The sequence below is a fragment of the Pantherophis guttatus genome, chromosome 2 (genome assembly GCF_059756535.1).
Source record: "Pantherophis guttatus breed Tessera chromosome 2, ASM5975653v1, whole genome shotgun sequence".
NCBI lineage: Eukaryota > Metazoa > Chordata > Lepidosauria > Squamata > Colubridae > Pantherophis > Pantherophis guttatus.
In genome coordinates, this window is record NC_142064.1 from 126057322 (window position 1) to 126076282 (window position 18961).

The 18961-nt window shown below is 42.8% G+C and overlaps 1 protein-coding gene across 4 annotated transcripts in view; it reads right to left on the reverse strand.

Annotated features, from left to right (window-relative positions):
- PDE1B (phosphodiesterase 1B) overlaps nucleotides 1-18961 on the reverse strand; it is a 156237-nt gene that overhangs the window by 16187 nt on the left and 121089 nt on the right. For all 4 annotated transcript variants that reach the window (XM_034419295.3, XM_034419298.3, XM_034419297.3 and 1 more), the window contains 5 exons: nucleotides 10139-10252; nucleotides 7630-7812; nucleotides 5484-5550; nucleotides 4195-4311; nucleotides 2021-2161 (listed from right to left, as the gene is read on the reverse strand). In XM_034419295.3, coding sequence (XP_034275186.1) covers nucleotides 2021-2161; nucleotides 4195-4311; nucleotides 5484-5550; nucleotides 7630-7812; nucleotides 10139-10252 — 622 coding nt within the window. The remainder of the gene's footprint in view (nucleotides 1-2020; nucleotides 2162-4194; nucleotides 4312-5483; nucleotides 5551-7629; nucleotides 7813-10138; nucleotides 10253-18961) is intronic.

Sequence of the window (18961 nt, forward strand, 5' to 3'; positions counted from 1 at the left end):
AACATGGTTTTGTGTCATTCCAAAGAAAATTTCTGTTCTCTGATATTTAACAGAATAACAAAGTTGGAAGGGATCTTGGAGGTCTTCTAGTCCAACCCCCTGCTCAGGCAGGAAACCCTACACCACTTCAGACAAATGGTTACCCAACATCTTCTTAAAAACCTCCAGTAATGGAGCTCCCACAACTTCCAAAGGCAAGCCATTCCACTAATGAATTGTTCTCACTATCAGGAAATTCTTCCTTAGTTCTAGGTTGCTTCTCTCCTTGATTAGTTTCCATCCGTTGCTTCTTGTCCTGCTTTCAGGCATTTTGAGGAATAGGTTGACTCTCTCTTCTTTATGGCAGCCCCAGAGATATTGGAACACTGCTATCATGTCACCCCTAGTCCTTCCTTTCATTAAACTAGACATACCCAGTTCCTGCAACCTCTCACACCACTTCTAGGTGTGCTGGGAATACAACTACCAACGTTTTCAGTGGGCACCATTCTCATGCAGAGCCAACTGCTGGCTATGTCCTTCAAAGCCCGAAGAGAAGCATCCTAACTTAATGGCTGTGTTTTCCCGGACAGATAAGTCTGTCCTAGTTTTAAATATATTGGGAAAAGTACTTCCTTCTGCCTTGCCCTAGTTGGAAGATGTTGCTTCCTGCCATGGGACCTTCCCTCTTCAGAGAGATTTCATTTTCAAGATGTTTTATTTGCTGGAATGCATTTTAGCAGGTCAGATTCCTGATTTACTTTAGGGTTTGTTTGGGTTTTTTTACTTGATATTTATTTATTTATTTATTTATTTATTTATTTATTTATTTATTTATTTTTTATTTATTTATTTATTTACAAATATGTATATGATTTTATATTTTAATTACAACTGCATATTCATCTTGTAATATAACCTGTAGCAGAGGTGAAATGCTCCCGGTTCGGATCGGATTGCCCAATCCGGTAGTGATGGCAGCGGGTGGTTCGGAGAACTGGTAGCAAAAACCCCTGTGTCCGTCCACCCCCATGCCCAGCTGAGCCGCGCGATCATCAGAGGCTGGGGTTTTTTTAACTTTTAAAAGCATTTTTTTCTACAACCTCTTCGGCTGAAAAAATGCTTTTAAAAGTAAAAAAAAAAAAAGCCTCTGATGATTGCGCGGCTCAGCTGGGAACATCAGAGGCTTTTAAAAGCATTTTTTCTACGACCTCTTCAGCCGAAGAGGTTGTAGGGAAAAAAAATGCCTTTAAAAGCCTCTGGCGATCCCAGCTGAGTTGACTGATCGTCAGAGGCTTCTAAAAGCATTTGTTTCTGCAACCTCTTAAGGAAAAAATGCAGAAAAAAATGCTTTTAAAAGTAAAAAAAAAAAAAAAAAAAGTTGGCCACGCCCACCCAGTCACATTACCTCACCACCACCACCAAGACATGCCCACAGAATCGGTAGTAACAAATTTTAGATTTCACCCCTGACCTGTAGACTTTTTGCTTAATGCCCTATTTGGGCATTAATGGGGTGGGGGACACACACCTCACTTAGCAGACATCTGCTGATTGCGAACAGTTTTCCCAATTCCTGGCTTAGTGCTAAACTGGGGGGGGGGCACTGTTGTTGTTTGTTTTCGCGTATGCGAATTATTCTTTGATCAAGAATAATTAGGGAGCAAAACAGCATGTAGGTCGGATTCCTGATATTTGTCCTAGGTACAGCAGTGGTGGGATTCAGCCGGTTCTGTCCGGATTGCGCAAACCGGTAGGGGCAACTGCAGGAGGCTCCGCCTACCTGCTCAAACTTAATACGTGACTACTGCGCACTCACATTTGCGAACCAGCAGGGAAGGTAAGTGAATCCCATCTCTAAGGTACAGTAATTCATATCAACCCAGCAGAAATGTAGGCACTAAAACCCAAGATTTGAAAGTTTCTTCAGACCCCAAAAAGCAGAATTAATTTTTTAAGCATGTAATATCAACACTTCCCAGCTGGAGGGTGGACAAATGGGGACATTTTCTGAAGCACTCAGTCTACAGGTTAGCCTTACCACCATGCCCGTGCGAAGCAGGAAGCAATGTACAGTCTGGGTAACATCAGCAGCATGTATCTGATTGTGATAAGGGTTCTTATATTTCCCATAACCAGCCTCCAGTGCATCCAGGAAAGTCATGAGGTACACCGTGGGGATCTGAAAAACAACAAAGACAAAGTGACCTTAGGCAAGATCTCAAAACAGTTGCAAGCCTAGCTGTGTTCTATTGAGTCTGATAGTTGCTCCATCTGAAGAGCCGTGGTGGCGCAGCGGTTAGAATGCAGTATTGCAGGCTAATTCTGCCAACTGCCAGCAGTTCGATCTTCACCAGCTCAAGGTTGACTCAGCTTTCCACCCTTCTGAAGTCAGTAAAATGAGGACCCAGATTTTTTTTGGGGGGGGGGGATAGGCTGACTCTGTAAACCGCTTAGAGAGGGCTGTAAAGCACTGTGAAGCGGTATATAAGTCAAAGTGCTATTGCTATCTAGTTTGGTGCCACCTGTATTAGTCTTTCCAAGCATGTCTTCCAATTATGAGGGATTATAACTCCTCAGCCAGCATGGAAAGTCTGTCTTGAGATGATGGGGGTTGTAGTCTAACAGGTCTGAAATGTAAACTGCGTAAGTAGTGGTAGATCTCCAGAATTCCAGACAGGAGTTTTTCCCAGTCCAATTTGGAGATGCTGGAGACTGAGCACAAAAACCCTTTTCATACCTTGGCTTCTGTGCAGATTGGGATTCTCGTATTAGTATACAATATATGATCTACTGCTGTGTTTTTCAAACTTGGCAAGTTTAAGATGTGTGTCATTCAATTATCAGAATTCTCCAGCCAGCAACTAGTGATTGGGATCGCAATCAGTCACAGTTTGTTCTCATAATGGTTTGTTGAAAAAGCCAGAGTGACCTAGGGGGTACATACTGGCAAGTCAAATTATGGATCAGCATTTATTAAAAATAAAAGTTTTAAAGGTAGAGCTAGACGACTGTAGCCTTATCATGAATATCTGCATCTTCTCTCATCAAAGCAACATCTCATCTGGAAAATGTTGAACTATTCACTCAGGAGAAGCAGCTGGTCTCCTGCTGAGGTTTAGGACTATTATTTATTTATTTATTTATTTATTTATTTATTTAAATTTATATGCCGCCCTTCTCCCGTAGGACTCGGGGCGGCGCACAGAATAAAAACATGTAACAATAAGAAATCCTAAAAACAGCCAATATAAACTACCTGTTTCCCCCAAAAATAAGACATCCCCTGATAATAAGCCCAATCGGGCTTTTGAGCGCATGGCAATAAGGCCAAGCGCTTATTTCAGGGTTCAAAAAAATACAAGACAGAGTCTTATTTTCGGGGAAACACAGTATCACTCCCATAATTTTATGCCACTGGTTTTGCCCATGAAGGATGATGAGTTTTCAGGTATAAACATCAACTAGGTTTCCATTATTGTAACCTTCCCCCTCAAAAGAAGCCCTGGTAATCTAAACAACATATTAAACTCCTGTTGTGTTTTAATGTGAGAAATTACTATGATTACTTTGCTAGTGTCCTTTCAAGTTGAAGCATCTGGCCCACTTTGGCTGATATTAAAAAAACAAACAACCAGAAAAGCTAAGTGGGATGAAATCTACTTCCTACAAATCACTTCTGGGGAGATCAGCAAGGGCCATATGTGATTCAAGAGAGTCTTTTTGACTCTGTTGGAAGTTTGGCAAAGTAAAAGACGAAGGGGCAATATCTCAACCTATTTTACCCAAAGTGCACCATCACTAGAGGTTTTCCAAGAAGAGATTGGACAACCATTTATCTGAACTGGTGTAGGGTTCCCTGCCTGAGCAGGGGTTGGACTAGAAGACCTCCAAGGTCCCTTCCAATTCTATTATTCTGTTAAATGCTCAGGTTGGGGGGGGGGAAGAGGGGAAAGAAGAAAAAGGACCCCACCCACTTCTGACTCTGGATCTGATCACAGACCACTCTGGCTTCAGCCTTTCGCCTGCAGACCCTCCCCAACTGATCACCCCTATAAAAATAGGACCCTCGCCCCAAAAAAGTGTACCCTCTCTTCTACTTTAAAAGCAGCATTATAATGCCGCCCTCCCTAACTTCTCACAATTTGGAATGCCGATTTAATCTGTAGGCATACAACGATTACCTGGATGTGCTCAGACCCATTCGTTGCTTACCTTGAAGCGGCTGTTGAGATTGTGGCGGGTGAGCAGTTCAAAGACAATTGTGCGCAAGGCATGGTCTTCGCTCACCCTGTTCAGTGCAAAGACATCGAAAAACCAGAGGTCAAGAGTCTAGGAAGGAAAACAGAGATAGAGTGGAGAGATGGAACAGGAGAGGAGGGTCAAATCTGCTGAAACTACTCTGGTGTAGGAAGGGGGAACATTGGAATAAGGCTCCAAAAGAAAAGGATATTTTTGGTTTTGTTTTTTTTTAAAAAAAGGGCTATTAGATTGAACTTAATGTGAACCAAGAAATCCATTTCTAGGTATTAATCATTTCACTAACAAATAGGTCTATCTATCTGTCTGTCCATCCATTCATCCACCCTTAAAAGTAAAGGTAAAGGTTCCCCTCGCACATATGTGCTAGTCGTTCTTGACTCTAGGGGGCGGTGCTCATCTCCATTTCAAAGCCGAAGAGCCAGCGCTGTCCTAAGACATCTCCATGGTCACGTGGCTGGCGTGACTAAATGCCAAAGGCGCACGGAACGCTGTTACCTTCCCACCAAAGGTGGTCCCTATTTTTCTACTTACATTTTTTACGTGCTTTCGGACTGCTAGGTTGGCAGAAGCTGGGAAAAGCAACGGGAGCTCACTCTGTTATGTGGCACTAGGGATTCGAATCGCTGAACTGCCAACCTTTCAATCGACAAGCTCAATGTCTTAGCCACTGAGCCACTGCGTCCCTTACACACATCCATCCTTACACACACATTATAGACCCATAATACACTTAATTTTTACATACTGTCACGCTCCACAAACCAAGAGAGACACACAGAATTACTTCTAGGCAATTTATGGTTCTTCACCTATAGGCAGAAAACTTGCCAAACTAAAGTAACTACTTGCATCATTAAAGATATTTAAAGAACTTCTAGGGAAGGACTGCCTTGACCCTCTTTCTCCCGACCAAAATATCTAATATCTGCCTTGACGACTGGTTAGAACTAAGAGTTTCGGGAAAGCTTTGCCTCCAGTTTCCTTTTTATAGAGCCGATAGCAGAGAATAGCTCGAAAAGCTATTGTGTGACTCAAAAATATTGACCCCCATGAATGGCTTGAGGTGATGGGCAAAAGTGGCCTTCAGAATTTGGGTGGGGCAAATGACAGAAGCTACCTCTCAAGCAGGAGAAACCACCGATGCAAAAATTAGGAATTATTACCAGAGTGTAAGGCTCATTACACCCAACAGAGACTTACACAGGTAGCATAGTGTTGTTAAAAAGGTAAAGTGTTGTTACCTTCAGACAATTGATGACCGATTGAGAATAATTGGGTCCCACAGCTGTGTACGTTCGACGGAACATCCTGTGCAGTAGAGGACACAGTCAGACAGTCCCTGGGAGATCTGGCTCATTTTGCAATTAGAAATAGCTTCCAAATCCCATCAAGCATGCAAGAAGCATTCAGCTTTCTCCAGGCAAGGCAATAAATTTCAGGCATGCCGAACTGGAGCCTCTTCTCCAGAGATACTAAGAATCAATAGCCCAGTAGCATTCCAGACAAATTCCCCAGACTCATGAGACTCACTCTAATTTACTATATTTCATAATACAGGTAGTCCTTGATTTACCGACCACAATCGAGGCCAACATTTCTGTTGTTAAGTGAGACATTTTTAAAGTGGGTTTTGCCCCCATTTTACGATTTTTCCTGCCACGGTTGTTAAGTAAATCACTGCAGTTGATAGGTTAGCAACCTGGCTGTTAGGGGAATCTGGTTTCCCCATCGACTTTGCTTGTCAGAAGGTCGCAAAAGGTGGATCAGGTGACCTTAGGATACAGCAAGGGTCATAAATATGAACCAGTTGCCAAGAGTCTGAATTTGGATCAGTTGATCCTGGGGATGCTGCAAAGGTCGTAACTATGAAAAATGGTCATAAGTCACATTTTTCAGTGCCGTTATAACTTTGAACGGTCACTAAACGAACTATTGTAAGTTGAGGACTACCTGTGTAATAATTTTCAATTTTCAATACTATTATATGCATTTTTATCTATTTCCTCCTTTCCTCTCGCTCCTTTTCATTATCTCTTTTCCTAAACTAGAACTAAGATACATTCCTCCCTGCTCAGATTCCCCAGAACTAAGTCAGATCCAGGTTGTCCATTTGACCCTCTTTGCTCCAACCTGATGCCCTCCTAATGAGGCTACACAACCATCATCCCTAACCAGCTGTTGTGGTTCGCCAGCAGCCTGCAGACCAGGCAGCGGAGTTGGATAGTGAGGAGGCTGGGGAGGACAATGGGCCAGTCCTGGAGTCGGGGAAGGCCCGGACGAGGGCTCTGCGTCAGAGGCAGAGATGGGACCGGGCCCATCTGGGAGCCTCCAGAGACAGACAGCAGAGAGGCAGAGGAACAGGAGGAGCCTGTTCCTAGTGCACGCATGCAAAGAGCTGCCAGAAGGCAAGAGCAGCTGAAGCAAAAAGGACTACTCAGGAGTAAGGCCAGAAGATGATCGGCCGCTCCCATAAGGCTTAAAAGAGCAGCAACGAGCCATTGGGTTCTTTGTAGAAAAGCAACGTTGATTCCAGTGCTTCTTGTCAGCATCTTTTGAACTTTGTGGGGTTTTAGCAGGTTGCCAAAGACATCAAAGGTTGGTGATAAGGCCGTATAAGACTGGTTATGAAGAATTTGTTTTGGACTAAGCTGAGAATGAATTAATTCTCAGCTGTTTTAATAAAATAAGTTTGTTCAGGACTGAATTGTGTTTGGTAATCACTACATGGGCCTCGGTCACAACACCAGCATGCCTAACCATGCCAATAGGAGGCCTGGTAAGCTGCAGGACAAGAAATCAGAGATGGGGTTCTCAGCTGGGAAAAGCTATCTTAGGACAAAATATTGTCTTTCCTCTGTCATCCAGTGGTGGGTTCCTCTCGGTTCGGTCCGGTTCGGCCGAGCCGGTAGTGGTGACGATATGACGTCACCGAACCGGTTCTCCCCCCCCGCCCTCCCACCCCCCCACTCCCCCACGTTATTCTTACCTTTTATTTGGTCCCACCCCCAATCTATTGCTGCCTCCTGAGTCCCAGCTGATGACTAGAGGGAAAAAAACTCTTGCCGCGGGGCTTCAAAGGGCCGTCCTACAGCTGATCAGTGTTAAAAGGAAACAAATGAGTCGGGTCGTAAGTGTGAGGACTGGTCGTAAGTGCGAGGACCTTCCAGAAATGACTCTGACCAGCTAGCCACGCCCACCTAGTCACATGACCTCCAAGCCACACCCACAAAATAAGCCACGCCCACAGAACCGGTAGTAAAAAAAATTAGAACCCACCCTTGCTGTCATCCCATGTGAAACATTCCTTATTCAATCCCACAAGTATTATCCCTCGTCCCTCACACCCTATTCTGCTCTAATCCCAGGGAGCGGCAAGAAGAGCCAAACCTTTCCACAAAGATGCCAGCTTGAACAGCATGCACAATGCTGCGAAACTTGGGTTTCTCCTCTGAACGGCGCCCCTTGGCCCGGGTCTGCTGGGTGAAAGTGGAGGCCAGCCAGTCTCGCACTTCAGAAGGTACAGCATCAGATTTGATCTCTTGGAGTTCATCTTCCGTGTCCAGAATCTTCCTGAAACAGGAATGGTGCCAGTGGGGAGAGGAAGGACAGATGATAAGCAATTCAAGGCAATGTCCATCACAATAGCAGACAAAAAGTGCAATTACATTGCCACCCCCACCCCGAAATAAATAAATAAATAAAGTGCCCACCAAACAAGACACTGGCACTTAGCCGGGTTTTCAACACTGATGGATCATCTTTTAAATATTAAAAAGAATTCTGAAAAATAAAATGATGAGATGTTTAAACCAAGTCTTCATAACATTGCCTATACTAGCCTATGAGTTAGATGACCTTAAAGGTAAAGGTTCCCCTCGCACATATGTACTAATCGTTCCTGACTCTAGGGGGCGGTGCTCATCTCCGTTTCAAAGCCGAAGAGCCAGCGCTGTCCGAAGACGTCTCCGTGGTCCTGTGGCCGGCATGACTAAACGCCAAAGGCGCACGGAACGCTGTTACCTTCCCACCAAAGGTGGTCCCTATTTCTTCTACTTGCATTTTTTATGTGCTTTTGAACTGCTAGGTTGGCAGAAGCTGGGACAAGTAACGGGAGCTCACCCCGTTATTACGTGGCACTAGGGATTCGAATCGCTGAACAGGCCTGGTGGCTCAGCAGACTAATAGCATTGTGATTAACACCAGCTGTCTGCAATTACTGCAAGTTCAAATCTCACCAGGCTCAAGGTTGACTCAGGCTTCCATCCTTTCTAAGGTAGGTAAATTGAGGACCCAGTTTGTGGGGGCAATAAGCTGACTTTGTATAAATATACAAAAGTATGAAGGCTATTGCTTAACGCATTGTAAGCCGCCCTGAGTCTCCGGAGAAGGGCGGCATATAAATCAAATTTTAAAAAAAACAAAAAACTGCCGACCTTTCGATCGACAAACTCAGCGTCTTAGCCACTGAGCCACCACATCCCCAATTAGATGACCTTAAGTCATACTTATTTGTTCATTTATCCATTCATTCATTTTCTATAGCTACCCATCTCAGTAAATGACTCTGGGTAGCTTACAATTCAGAACATGTCTTACAATTAAAAATTTGAAAAACATTTTAAAACAATAAAAACAATAAAACCAGTAGGAAACATTAAACCATCCAATTCAAAATACACAAGATATTTGGCCTGTTACCAATATAGACAGGAAATGAGGCCCTTGATGCATTCAACAACCCAGGCTCGGGAACATAGCCAGGTTTTTAAGGCCTTACAAAACGGCTAACAGGGTTGGGGGCATCCTAGTCTCCAAAGGGAGGATTTTAGCTGCACCAGTACTAAAGTGGTATGTTTCCCCTTATTCTGAAAGTGCAAGAGCAGCTTCAAGGTGAGTAAAGCTGTAGGTTTTCAAGCATTACTTTGGAGGGAAGTCAGATGACTGATAGAAACTAAAAACAATTAGAATAATAGCCCAATAGGGATCAATAATGGGGACAACAAATTTCACAGGTAGTATTGTTTTCTGACAACTTAAGAATGGATGGAGAGCAACTCAGCAATAAGGAAATGCCATTAGTGCTTCTCTGGATCTTGGATAGAGGTGAGGTTTCTTCCAATGTGTCCTAACTGAGACTTCTCTTAGTGTCTGGGAGAAAGTATTTTCTACAACTTCACTGAAGAATGAGTTTGTAATTTAGGTCAGCAATCCCCAACTTTTCTGGCACTGGGGACTGATTTTGTGGAAAACAATTTTTCCACGGATGGGAGGGGGGGGAGTTTCCTATGCAATCTAGATCCTATACATGCCCATTAAGCTTCACCTGCTCACCCGCCACTTGTGCGGATCGGTTCCTAACAGGCTGCGGACTGATACCGGCCCCCAGCCTGGAGGACCCCTGATTTAGATAACAGCGTATACAGTACTTGACTCACTCTCTGGATTCAGTGCACTCAAGGCTGATGAATTCTTTATATGTCAGGCTGCCACTAGGGGGAACCACATCCCTTCTTAGTGAACTGAAACATGAACTGAAATTCACAGCAAGGTCCACTCAATAAGGCTGGTAAAACTCAGCAGATTTTCTGCCAACATCCAAACCATGACACCAACCACCATCTTCAAATTACTGCCAAAACGGTGCTGTTGCTCTAAGAACTTCCCATAATTCAGTTTATCCCAGCTTTCCTCATACTGGATGCTCTTCAGATGTATGGACCAACTTGCCGAATTTTCAGCAATTCTCAGGGATGTGAAGTCCCTAAGCGTGGACGGTGCTCGGTTTGGGAGATGGGCAGCTTATCCAGGGGCACTCATTTTGACTTTGGGGAAGGAGGGGGAATCGTATTGGACCAGACAGACACTCAACAAGGCTTCCCAACCCTTCCATCCTCACCTGGTCTCATCAATATAAACTGCTTCAAGCAAAGAAGCTGTATATTCCAAATTCTTCTTCAGCTCCACAAGATTCACCTCTCCTGTCTCCAGCTGTTTCACCATATACCGCAACCTGCAAATCGAGAGAAAAAAAAATGAAGAGGAAGGGAATAAGTAGACTAGGTAAAACTTCTTTCCTTGGCTCACCTCCTGCCATAGAGCATCTCTCATCGCAATCCCACCTCCTCAAGAAAGAGCCAACCAGCAAGAAATCATATTCCAGAGATTTGGCACTGCAGTGAGAGGATAATCTCAAGGAAAGTGGACAGGACTAGTCACCTTTCTAGAACTTGCAACCTCTTCAACCATCAATTACATCAAAAATGACTTTAAAAAAAAAAAAGAAGAAAGAAATGCAATGTTCTCTTAGAAAACACTTTGCTTTCTTTTCACACCCAAAGGGAAGGGAAGGTTTCTGATGGAAAAACACTACATTTTGGGAAAGAGGTTAATATACCACTGGACGCAGAGTAACAGCATCCACCATCAGACGATATGTTAAATACCATTAGAAGATGAAAATAAGGCAAAAGAAACCCAGTGCCAACCACAAAACTTATTGGGTGATCATCAACCAGCCGCTCTCATCTCCCTTTCAACCTATCTTACTCGCAGGATAAGGGATTTAGAATACTATACTGAGCCCCTTCAACAAACATCAGGAAGAAAATATAACAAAATGAATAAGCATGTAAGGAATTCCCTTTTTGATCCTGAGCGCAGCAACATAGATAGAAAATAAATAAACCCAGGTATCTTGCCTACAAACAAAACAATGCTATAGAGCACTGCACACCAGAACAACTAGACACAAGAAAAGTTTTTTCCCGAACGCCCTCACTCTGCTAAAGAAATAATTCCCTCAACACTGTCAAACTATTCACTAAATCTGCATTACTATTAATCTTCTCACTGTTCCTATCACCCATCTCCTCCCACTTATGACTGTATGACTGTAACTTGTTGCTGGTATCCTTACGATTTATATTGATTGTTTCCTAGTATGATTTGATTGCTTATTTGTACCCTATGCCAGACTTAAGCATTGTATCTTATGATTCTTGATGAATGTATCTTTTCTTTTTATGTACACTGAGAGCATATGCACCAAAGACATATTCCTTGTGTGTCCAATCACACTTGGCCAATAAAGAATTCTAATCTTCTAATATAATATAATCTAACAAGCCTCCTTTTCTCCTCCCGAGTTGCCCTCAACCAAGAAGAATGTTGGGCCTTCTCCATCCACTGCTGAGACTCTGAGATCAATCAACTGAAAATGGTAAAAAGGATGCTGACTCCTTCCCAGCCACTCACCCCCGCGAATGGATTTCATCCCACAAGCAGTGGTGAAATCCAAATTTTTTTACTACCGGTTCTGCGGGCGTGGCTTGGTGGGCGTGGTGTGGTGTGGCTTGGGGAGCATGGCAGGGGAAGGATACTGCAAAATCTCCATTCCCACCCCACTCTGGGGCCAGCCAGAGGTGGTGGTATTTGCCGATTCTCCAAACTACTCAAAATTTCCACTACCGGTTCTCCAGAACCTGTCAGAACCTGCTGGATTTCACTCCTGCCCACAAGGAATGTGACAGACCCACACAGGCATTGACAGACATTGTGGAAGATATGAACAACCCACACAGAAGATGGAACAGGTTGAGGATTATGAATTAAGATTTAGATGATATGGCTATCTATGGTATGACAAGGTTAAAGCAAATGTTGATTTTAATAGCCATTTTGTTAGGCGTGCCATTCTAAAAGTATGGAATAAATATAAAACAAGGTTTTCTGTAAAGATGCTTCTGTGGGTGTCGCCCCAGGAAGCTTTTTTTTTTTTTTTTTTTTTTTTTAGAAAAGAAATGGTGGTGAAATCAGACTGGTGGACTTATGATCAAATAATATCTTTTAACTTTGGTGATCCTATCCTTAAGTCCAAAGAGGAGTTAGAATCAGAAGCCTGCCATTGCCTGCCATTGGTTTACATATTTACAATTGAAAGAAAGATTTAAATCAGACAAAAAAGAGTTATGGGTTTGATTTTGTGAAAAACGGCTTGGAAATCCTACTGTGTGGTAGTGATGAACATATTATTGCTAGTCTATAAATTGTTGTTGAATTTGAATTTGGGACATGAATATGTAAAGCACTGCATGATTCAGTGGGCAAGGAACTTTGGATATAATCAGTGGTGGGATTCAAGTAATTTAACAACCGGTTCTCTGCCCTAATGATTACTTCCAAAAACCAGTTTGCCAAACTGCTCAGAAAGTTAACAACCGGTTCTCCCGAAGTGATGAGAACTGGCTGAATCCCATCACTGGATATAATGTAATGCTTGAACAATGGGAGAATATGTGGACAAAACCAGTAGTGGGTTCCATTTACCTTCACTACCGGTTCAGAACTGTGAGAACGCATGCCTGCTTGCTTGCTTCGCTCGTGCGCAGCGTTTCTGCGCATGGGCAGAACCTTCTGCGCATGTGCAGAGTGTCCGTGATGATGTCTGGGTGGGTGGGCGGAGCCTCCCACCGCCACCACTACCGGTTCACGCGAACTGGGGCAAACTGGTAGAAACCCACCACTGGACAAAAGGTTTAAAATTTACACTAAATTATAATTTAAAGAAAAATTTCCACAAGATGATGTATCATTGGTATTTAACACCAGATAAGTTGTCAAGAATGTATAAAGATATTTCAGATGAATGTTGGAAATGCAAAAGGAAAGAAGGAACCTTTTATCACTTATGGTGGACATGTGACAAAGCAAAGAAATATTGGAGTACGAATTTACATCCTAATATAGAAGATTCTCAAATATAAAGATAAATCTAAAGATAAAATATAAAGATATGAATATAAAGATAGAACCAGAAACTTTTATTTTGGGTTTAATGGAAAAAGACTTGGGGGGGGAAAATTGGAACTTTGATGCTATATTTGTTGATGGCAGCAAGATTACTTTATGCTTAAAAATGGAAGGACACTTCGATCCTCACAATGAATGAATGGCTGCAAAGGTTGATGGAATTAGCAGAGATGGCTAAACTGATTGCTTAATTAATTCTTGATTAAAGAAAAAAATACAATTAGTTTTGTTTCTATTTGGAAACCACTTCTGGACTTTGTGCTCGAGGTGGAAAAAAATGAAACTTTGATTTTGGGTTATACCGATTAGATAGGTCTGTTGTTATAGAAATGGCTAGTTTATACCACTATGTAAAAGTAAAAAGTTGAGGTTTGATGTTACTATCTTATCCTATTGTACCAAAGGAAGTCAAAGTCAATGCTTATTCTTTCTTTTTCCCCTTTTTCCTACACTTTTCCCTCCCCTATCTTTCCTACTACTTTCTTTTACACTTTTGTATTTTATGTTATTAATAATAAAAAAAAATATGGAGCAGGCTGGTCTTCTGCTGTACTATACAGCAAAGGTGAAAGCAAAGATTAGGAGTGATTTCAACTGAATGTTAAGACAGGAAGCAGAATTCAACTGGGGTGGGGGACTTTGGAAAGCCATTTGACAATGGAATCGACTTGGAAATGGTATGCTCTCTTTTCCCTGGAGGTCTTTAGACAGAGATTGGCTGGTTGTATAACAGCAAAGCAGGAATTTTAAGTTCTGCATTAGTGCTGTGCAGTGCTTTGGTCTCAAGAGCTAAAAGGCACTTCAGAACATGTAAGTGCTTTTAGCTCTTGCCTACAACTCTTTGAAACTAAATACCGTATTTTTCGGAGTATAAGATGCACCTTAGTTTTTGGGGAGGAAAATAAGAAAAAATCTGATTGGCAGGTGGATCGGCCTCCCGGAATACCCCCAATCAGCTGTTCCCAGAGGTAAATTTTAGCAACAGGTTCCTTGGTTGTGAGCTCTGTGCCTTGCTTTTTTTTTTTTTTCCTTTTTTTTCCTGTCTTTGAAACTTCTGAAACAGCTTCAGAAAAAAAGGCTCTGAAGCTCTGTTTGGGGGCTTCTTTTCTGAAACTCTGTTTGGGGGGCTTCTTTTCTGAAGCTTCTTTTCTGATGCTTTTTTCAGCCTCTGAAACCTCCATTTGAGAAGCTGGGCAGGGCTACATTCGGAGAATAAGACACACCCAGATTTTCACCCTCTTTTTTGGAGAAAAAGTGTGTGTCTTATACTCCGAAAAATACAGTACATCTTTCCCCAGGATCATCCTCTCACCTTTAAATCCCAAAGCACAGCCCTATTCTGCACTAATCTTCAGGGACTGGACAAGATAGCCTTTCAAGAATCTTCCAAAATTCTTCAGTTTGAGATGGATAGTTCTGTATATTTATATAAAGGAGGCCATTTATCTTATTCAACCAGTTCTAATAAGCCTGCAGCTTGCCTTGAAGATGGCTTCTACACAAGGAAGTCAGAAGGCCTGCAAAGGGCCAACCCAAGCTGTCAACAAAACCCCTTATAACAAATAGAACATGGTTAATCAGCAAGTGCTCTTTCACTCTTATGACACTTTTGGGGTGTCAACCCTGAAGCTGACCTGACCGTGGCCATTTTGAGGCTTCAGTGTTGCCGCACTGGAGGGATAGGGAGGGGGGGAATAGAGATAGCTGGGGTTTGGTAGCCAAAACAAAATACTTTCTCCTGGGGACCAAGGACATTCCCACAGGTAGTCGGAGAGAGGAAGGGTGAAGCTACCAAACAACCGGACAACTCCTCGATTGGACCATGTGACTGATTGATTGGGGAAGAGGAAAAACTTTCAATTAGGTGAAAACCATGGGAACATTCAGAGTCGGTTTTCTGTGCCAATGTGATATATCCAACCAGAATGTGCCAATATGATGTATCCAATAAAACTATTCTCTGAGGAATCTACCTGCCTCAGAGTTCTATTTGCTAGGGATGTATTACTTGGAAGCCTGACATGGGATCTGCTTTACTCGCATGTTTAGAGAAACTCTCATTCCCCCTTTCTTCTAGTTAACGTATTTCTTCCAGTTTTCAACTTTTCACAGAAGTTCTTTCAGAAGGGAACAACAAAAGTGGATTTGATTCTCATCTGAATGCCCTTCCTGCAACTTGTTCCACCCATTGTATTTCTCTCGTAACACAATGATCCTACCTGTTCTGTGCAGAGAGAGAGCACTTATGTCAACAGCCTAGCCAAAGCAAAAGATAGGTTAGGTCACGTAGTTCTGGCCAGTTCTCCGTGTGCTGCATCAAGCTCAGCCAGGCGCTTCGTCTGTAATGTTTCACTTCCAATTAATCAGTCCTATTGTAATGCATGAAAGACACTGACAGGAAAACAACAAACAGCACTTAATCTTTCCACCGAAACCAGAGGAGCACATCATTAACACATGAGTGTCTTTTGAAGGAAATGGGAAGTGCACACACATTTCTTGGGGACAAAACAAAAACAGCCTGTTAACAGCAACACAAAAGAAGCCAGTAAAACAAGAAGCTTTGCGTTGAGTCCCCTCTTTGAACTTAGAGCTTTCCTTATCCAGCGTCCTTCAGAGGCACAAGTATTACAGTTCCCAGGATTCCCAGCCAGCATGGCCCAACACTACTGGAGACTCAGTTTAGTTGAGGACTACCTCTGCTTTTACTCGCACATTTAGAGAAACTCTCATTCCCCCTTTCTTCTAGTTACGTATTTCTTCCAGTTTTAGGGACCGCTGCTGAAAAACACAGACCAGTTCAAGGCATTTCCTTATGGAAGCCTTATGTTCTATGCTGGAGGAACGGAAGCACAACAGGACGATGACAAAACAATCACATCAACTGCGCTACATGTTACAGGAAAGATCAATCTTGCAACGGGGCTGCCGTTTTCAGTGACAGCTCAGCGTGTTTCATAATCCACTGCCGGGCCCTCAAAAGGATTTTTCATGGCCTCAACTGCTGAATGAGAAATCATCACCCTTCCCCAACCTTTCCTTTTACTAATAAGGCTTCCATCTAATTTTTCCCTTGCCTAAATAAATCTGGTGCCAGATGATGTATCAACAGTGGGGGCTAATGACAGGCCAAATGGATTGCCCTGTCCTTGAAAAATCTCTCATTTCGGAGAGATTTCACCCCTCGGCTGGAGAAAGGGCGGCACCATAGAGTAGAAGGGAGAATGAAAACAAAACGCATCCACGCAGCAGGAGTTTTTCGGTGACTGGATTACAAAAAGGCAGAGAGTAGCAGACAGAGAAGTGAGGTTTAGCTAGAAATAGATAGAAGGGGGAAGGGGGCAGGAAATATGAAATGTTGGGGCAGGGAATATGAAGGATGCTCTCTAGGGCCCTCAAAGGTGATGAAGGATGCCCCAGTCAACGGGAGGCAAACTTTGAGAGCCCGAGAGATTGAGCTTAATGTTTTTTGAGTGGGCTGAAGACTGCAGTAGGGATTTTCATGTTTTTCTCCCTCTAGATTTTAGTGTGGGTGAGATGCTCATGCATTTTTTTTAATGCTATGTAAAGGAAATCACAGAAGGTGGCAGCAGTTACCCAGCCTTAGTTGACTGCAAAAAAAAAAAAAAAGCTAAGCAGGATCTGGATTAAGATCTGGTTAGTATTGGGATGGAGGCGGGGGGTCTATCAGAAAAAAAAAAACTAGGCTTGTAGGGGTAGTTGAAAAAACACCCTAGAACAGGGGTCTCCAACCTTGGCAACTTTAAGCCTGGCGGACTTCAACTCTGGCTGGCTGGGGAATTCTGGGAGTTGAAGTCCGCCAGGCTTAAAGTTGCCAAGGTTGCAGAGCCCTGCCCTAGAACATAGCAGTGGCTAGTCATTTTTCATGCGATTGTCAAGAAGATCACAAAGGTGTCTTTATGTAGTCCACAGGAGCAAATCTCGGCTTGAGAGAGATTTTGTTGATATAAAGTAGGATTGGACAGACCTTAAAAATGATTTCGAAGAAATGTTTCCGGACCTCGTATGAAGTCTTCATGAAAGCGTCTGGCCTTTCTTCGGGGAACCTGAAGTAACCTTTGTGCTATGAATCACTTAAGTGCCTCTTTAAGTAGAGACTCTTAAAGCAGAAACATCTTTTCTCAGGCTTTTGCAGGAAGACACGTGTGAAAGGCTGTGCTGACACAAGTCAAATTAATTTTTCCAAATCACTTTTGAAGCCTGCATAATCTTGGTGTTTAAATGTATCTCAGATTTAAATTACTGTCTGCTCTAGACCGCTAAAAGGCCTTTAAAAGGGGGCTCATGTACTTTGCTTACCCCTGCTCTGTATGGACATTTTTAAACATGGGCACTATTATAAAGTCACCTCAAATCTCCAGCCAAAAATCTATTAGCACTGCCATTCCAATTTCTCCCAACCGTGGCAATGTCAAGCATCTCCTTATCACAGTATAAGAAACCTGTATTTTTCCTTATATTTGACTGTAGCTTAATTTAAACACGATCTCCTACAATAAACCATAATCAATAAACTCAACATGATTGAGCAGGGGGTTGAACTGGAAGACCTCCAAGGTCCATTCCAACTCTGTTTTTCTGTATTCCATATTTGAGATAGGAGCATCGCCCAGGAAGTTGAACCCTGTCCTTAAACCAGGACTGAAATCTACTTACCTTCCTTACCGGTTCAGAAGTGCACCCGCCCCGCGTGCACACAACTTCTGTGCATGCGCAAAACCTCCTGCACATGCGCAAAACCTTCTGTGCATGCGCAGAAGGTAAAATAACATAATTCCTTGTTAAAACCAGGAAGTAATGACACCCGGGCGGCGATCGCTACCGGATTGCTGAACCACCGGAAAAAATCGCTACTGGATCGGGTGATCCGTTCCGATCTGGGAGCATTTCACCCAGATCGGAACGGTAAAATCTAAAATTTGTTACTACCGGTTCTGTGAGTGTGGCTTGGGGGGGGGGGGTAATGTGACTGGGTGGGCATGGCCAATTTTTTTTTTTTACTTTTAAAAGCATTTTCTCTACAACCTCTTCGTCGAAGAGGTTGTAAAAAATGCTTTCAAAAGGCTCTGACGATCCCAGCTGAGTTGCCTGATCGGCAGAGGCTTTTTTTCTTTTAAATGCCTCTGACGATCAGGCAACTCAGCTTGGATCGTCAGAGGCTTTTAAAAGAAAAAAAGGGTTTTTTTCTTTTAAAAGCCTTTGATGATCCCAGCTGAGCCGCACGATCATCAGAGGCTTTTTTTTTTTTACTTTTAAAATCATTTTTTGGCCGAAGAGGTTGTAGAAAAAAAGCTTTTAAAAGTAAAAAAAAAAAAGCCTCTGATGATTGTGCTGCTCAGCTGGGCATGGGGGGGGGGCAGGGATTTTTGCTACTGGTTCTCTGAACCACCCACTCCATCGCTACCGGATCGGGTGATCCAGTCCAAATCAGGAGCATTTCATCCCTGATGTCACCCCTGCCTTAAACCAGAACAGAGAAAGACCGGCATGGGTTTCCAAAGAGAAGCTAGATTAGACTTTTATTAGATTAGAGCAGACAATTTTTACTCTCTCTATAGGATTATGTTTCATTTTATGGTTGCTTGCTTGTGAGCACTGTATAGATAAACCATAGAGGCACTAGGTGGGATGGCATTATGTTTGATGGGAAGAGTATATTGTGCAAGCCTACTTTCAATATGCGTGGTATAGTGTACTGTCTTTGAAAATTCAATTACCATTAAATAACAACACAAAGACAGCACTCGTGCCACCAAATTATTCAACATCTACTGAGCTTCAAATGCCAAAGGAATTAAATCACTAGATGTAAAAGCAGCAGGGGCTGTGTGCCCGATAACGGGAAACAAGAAAAAATGTCATCCTCTATTAAGACACCTTTCCCAAACAG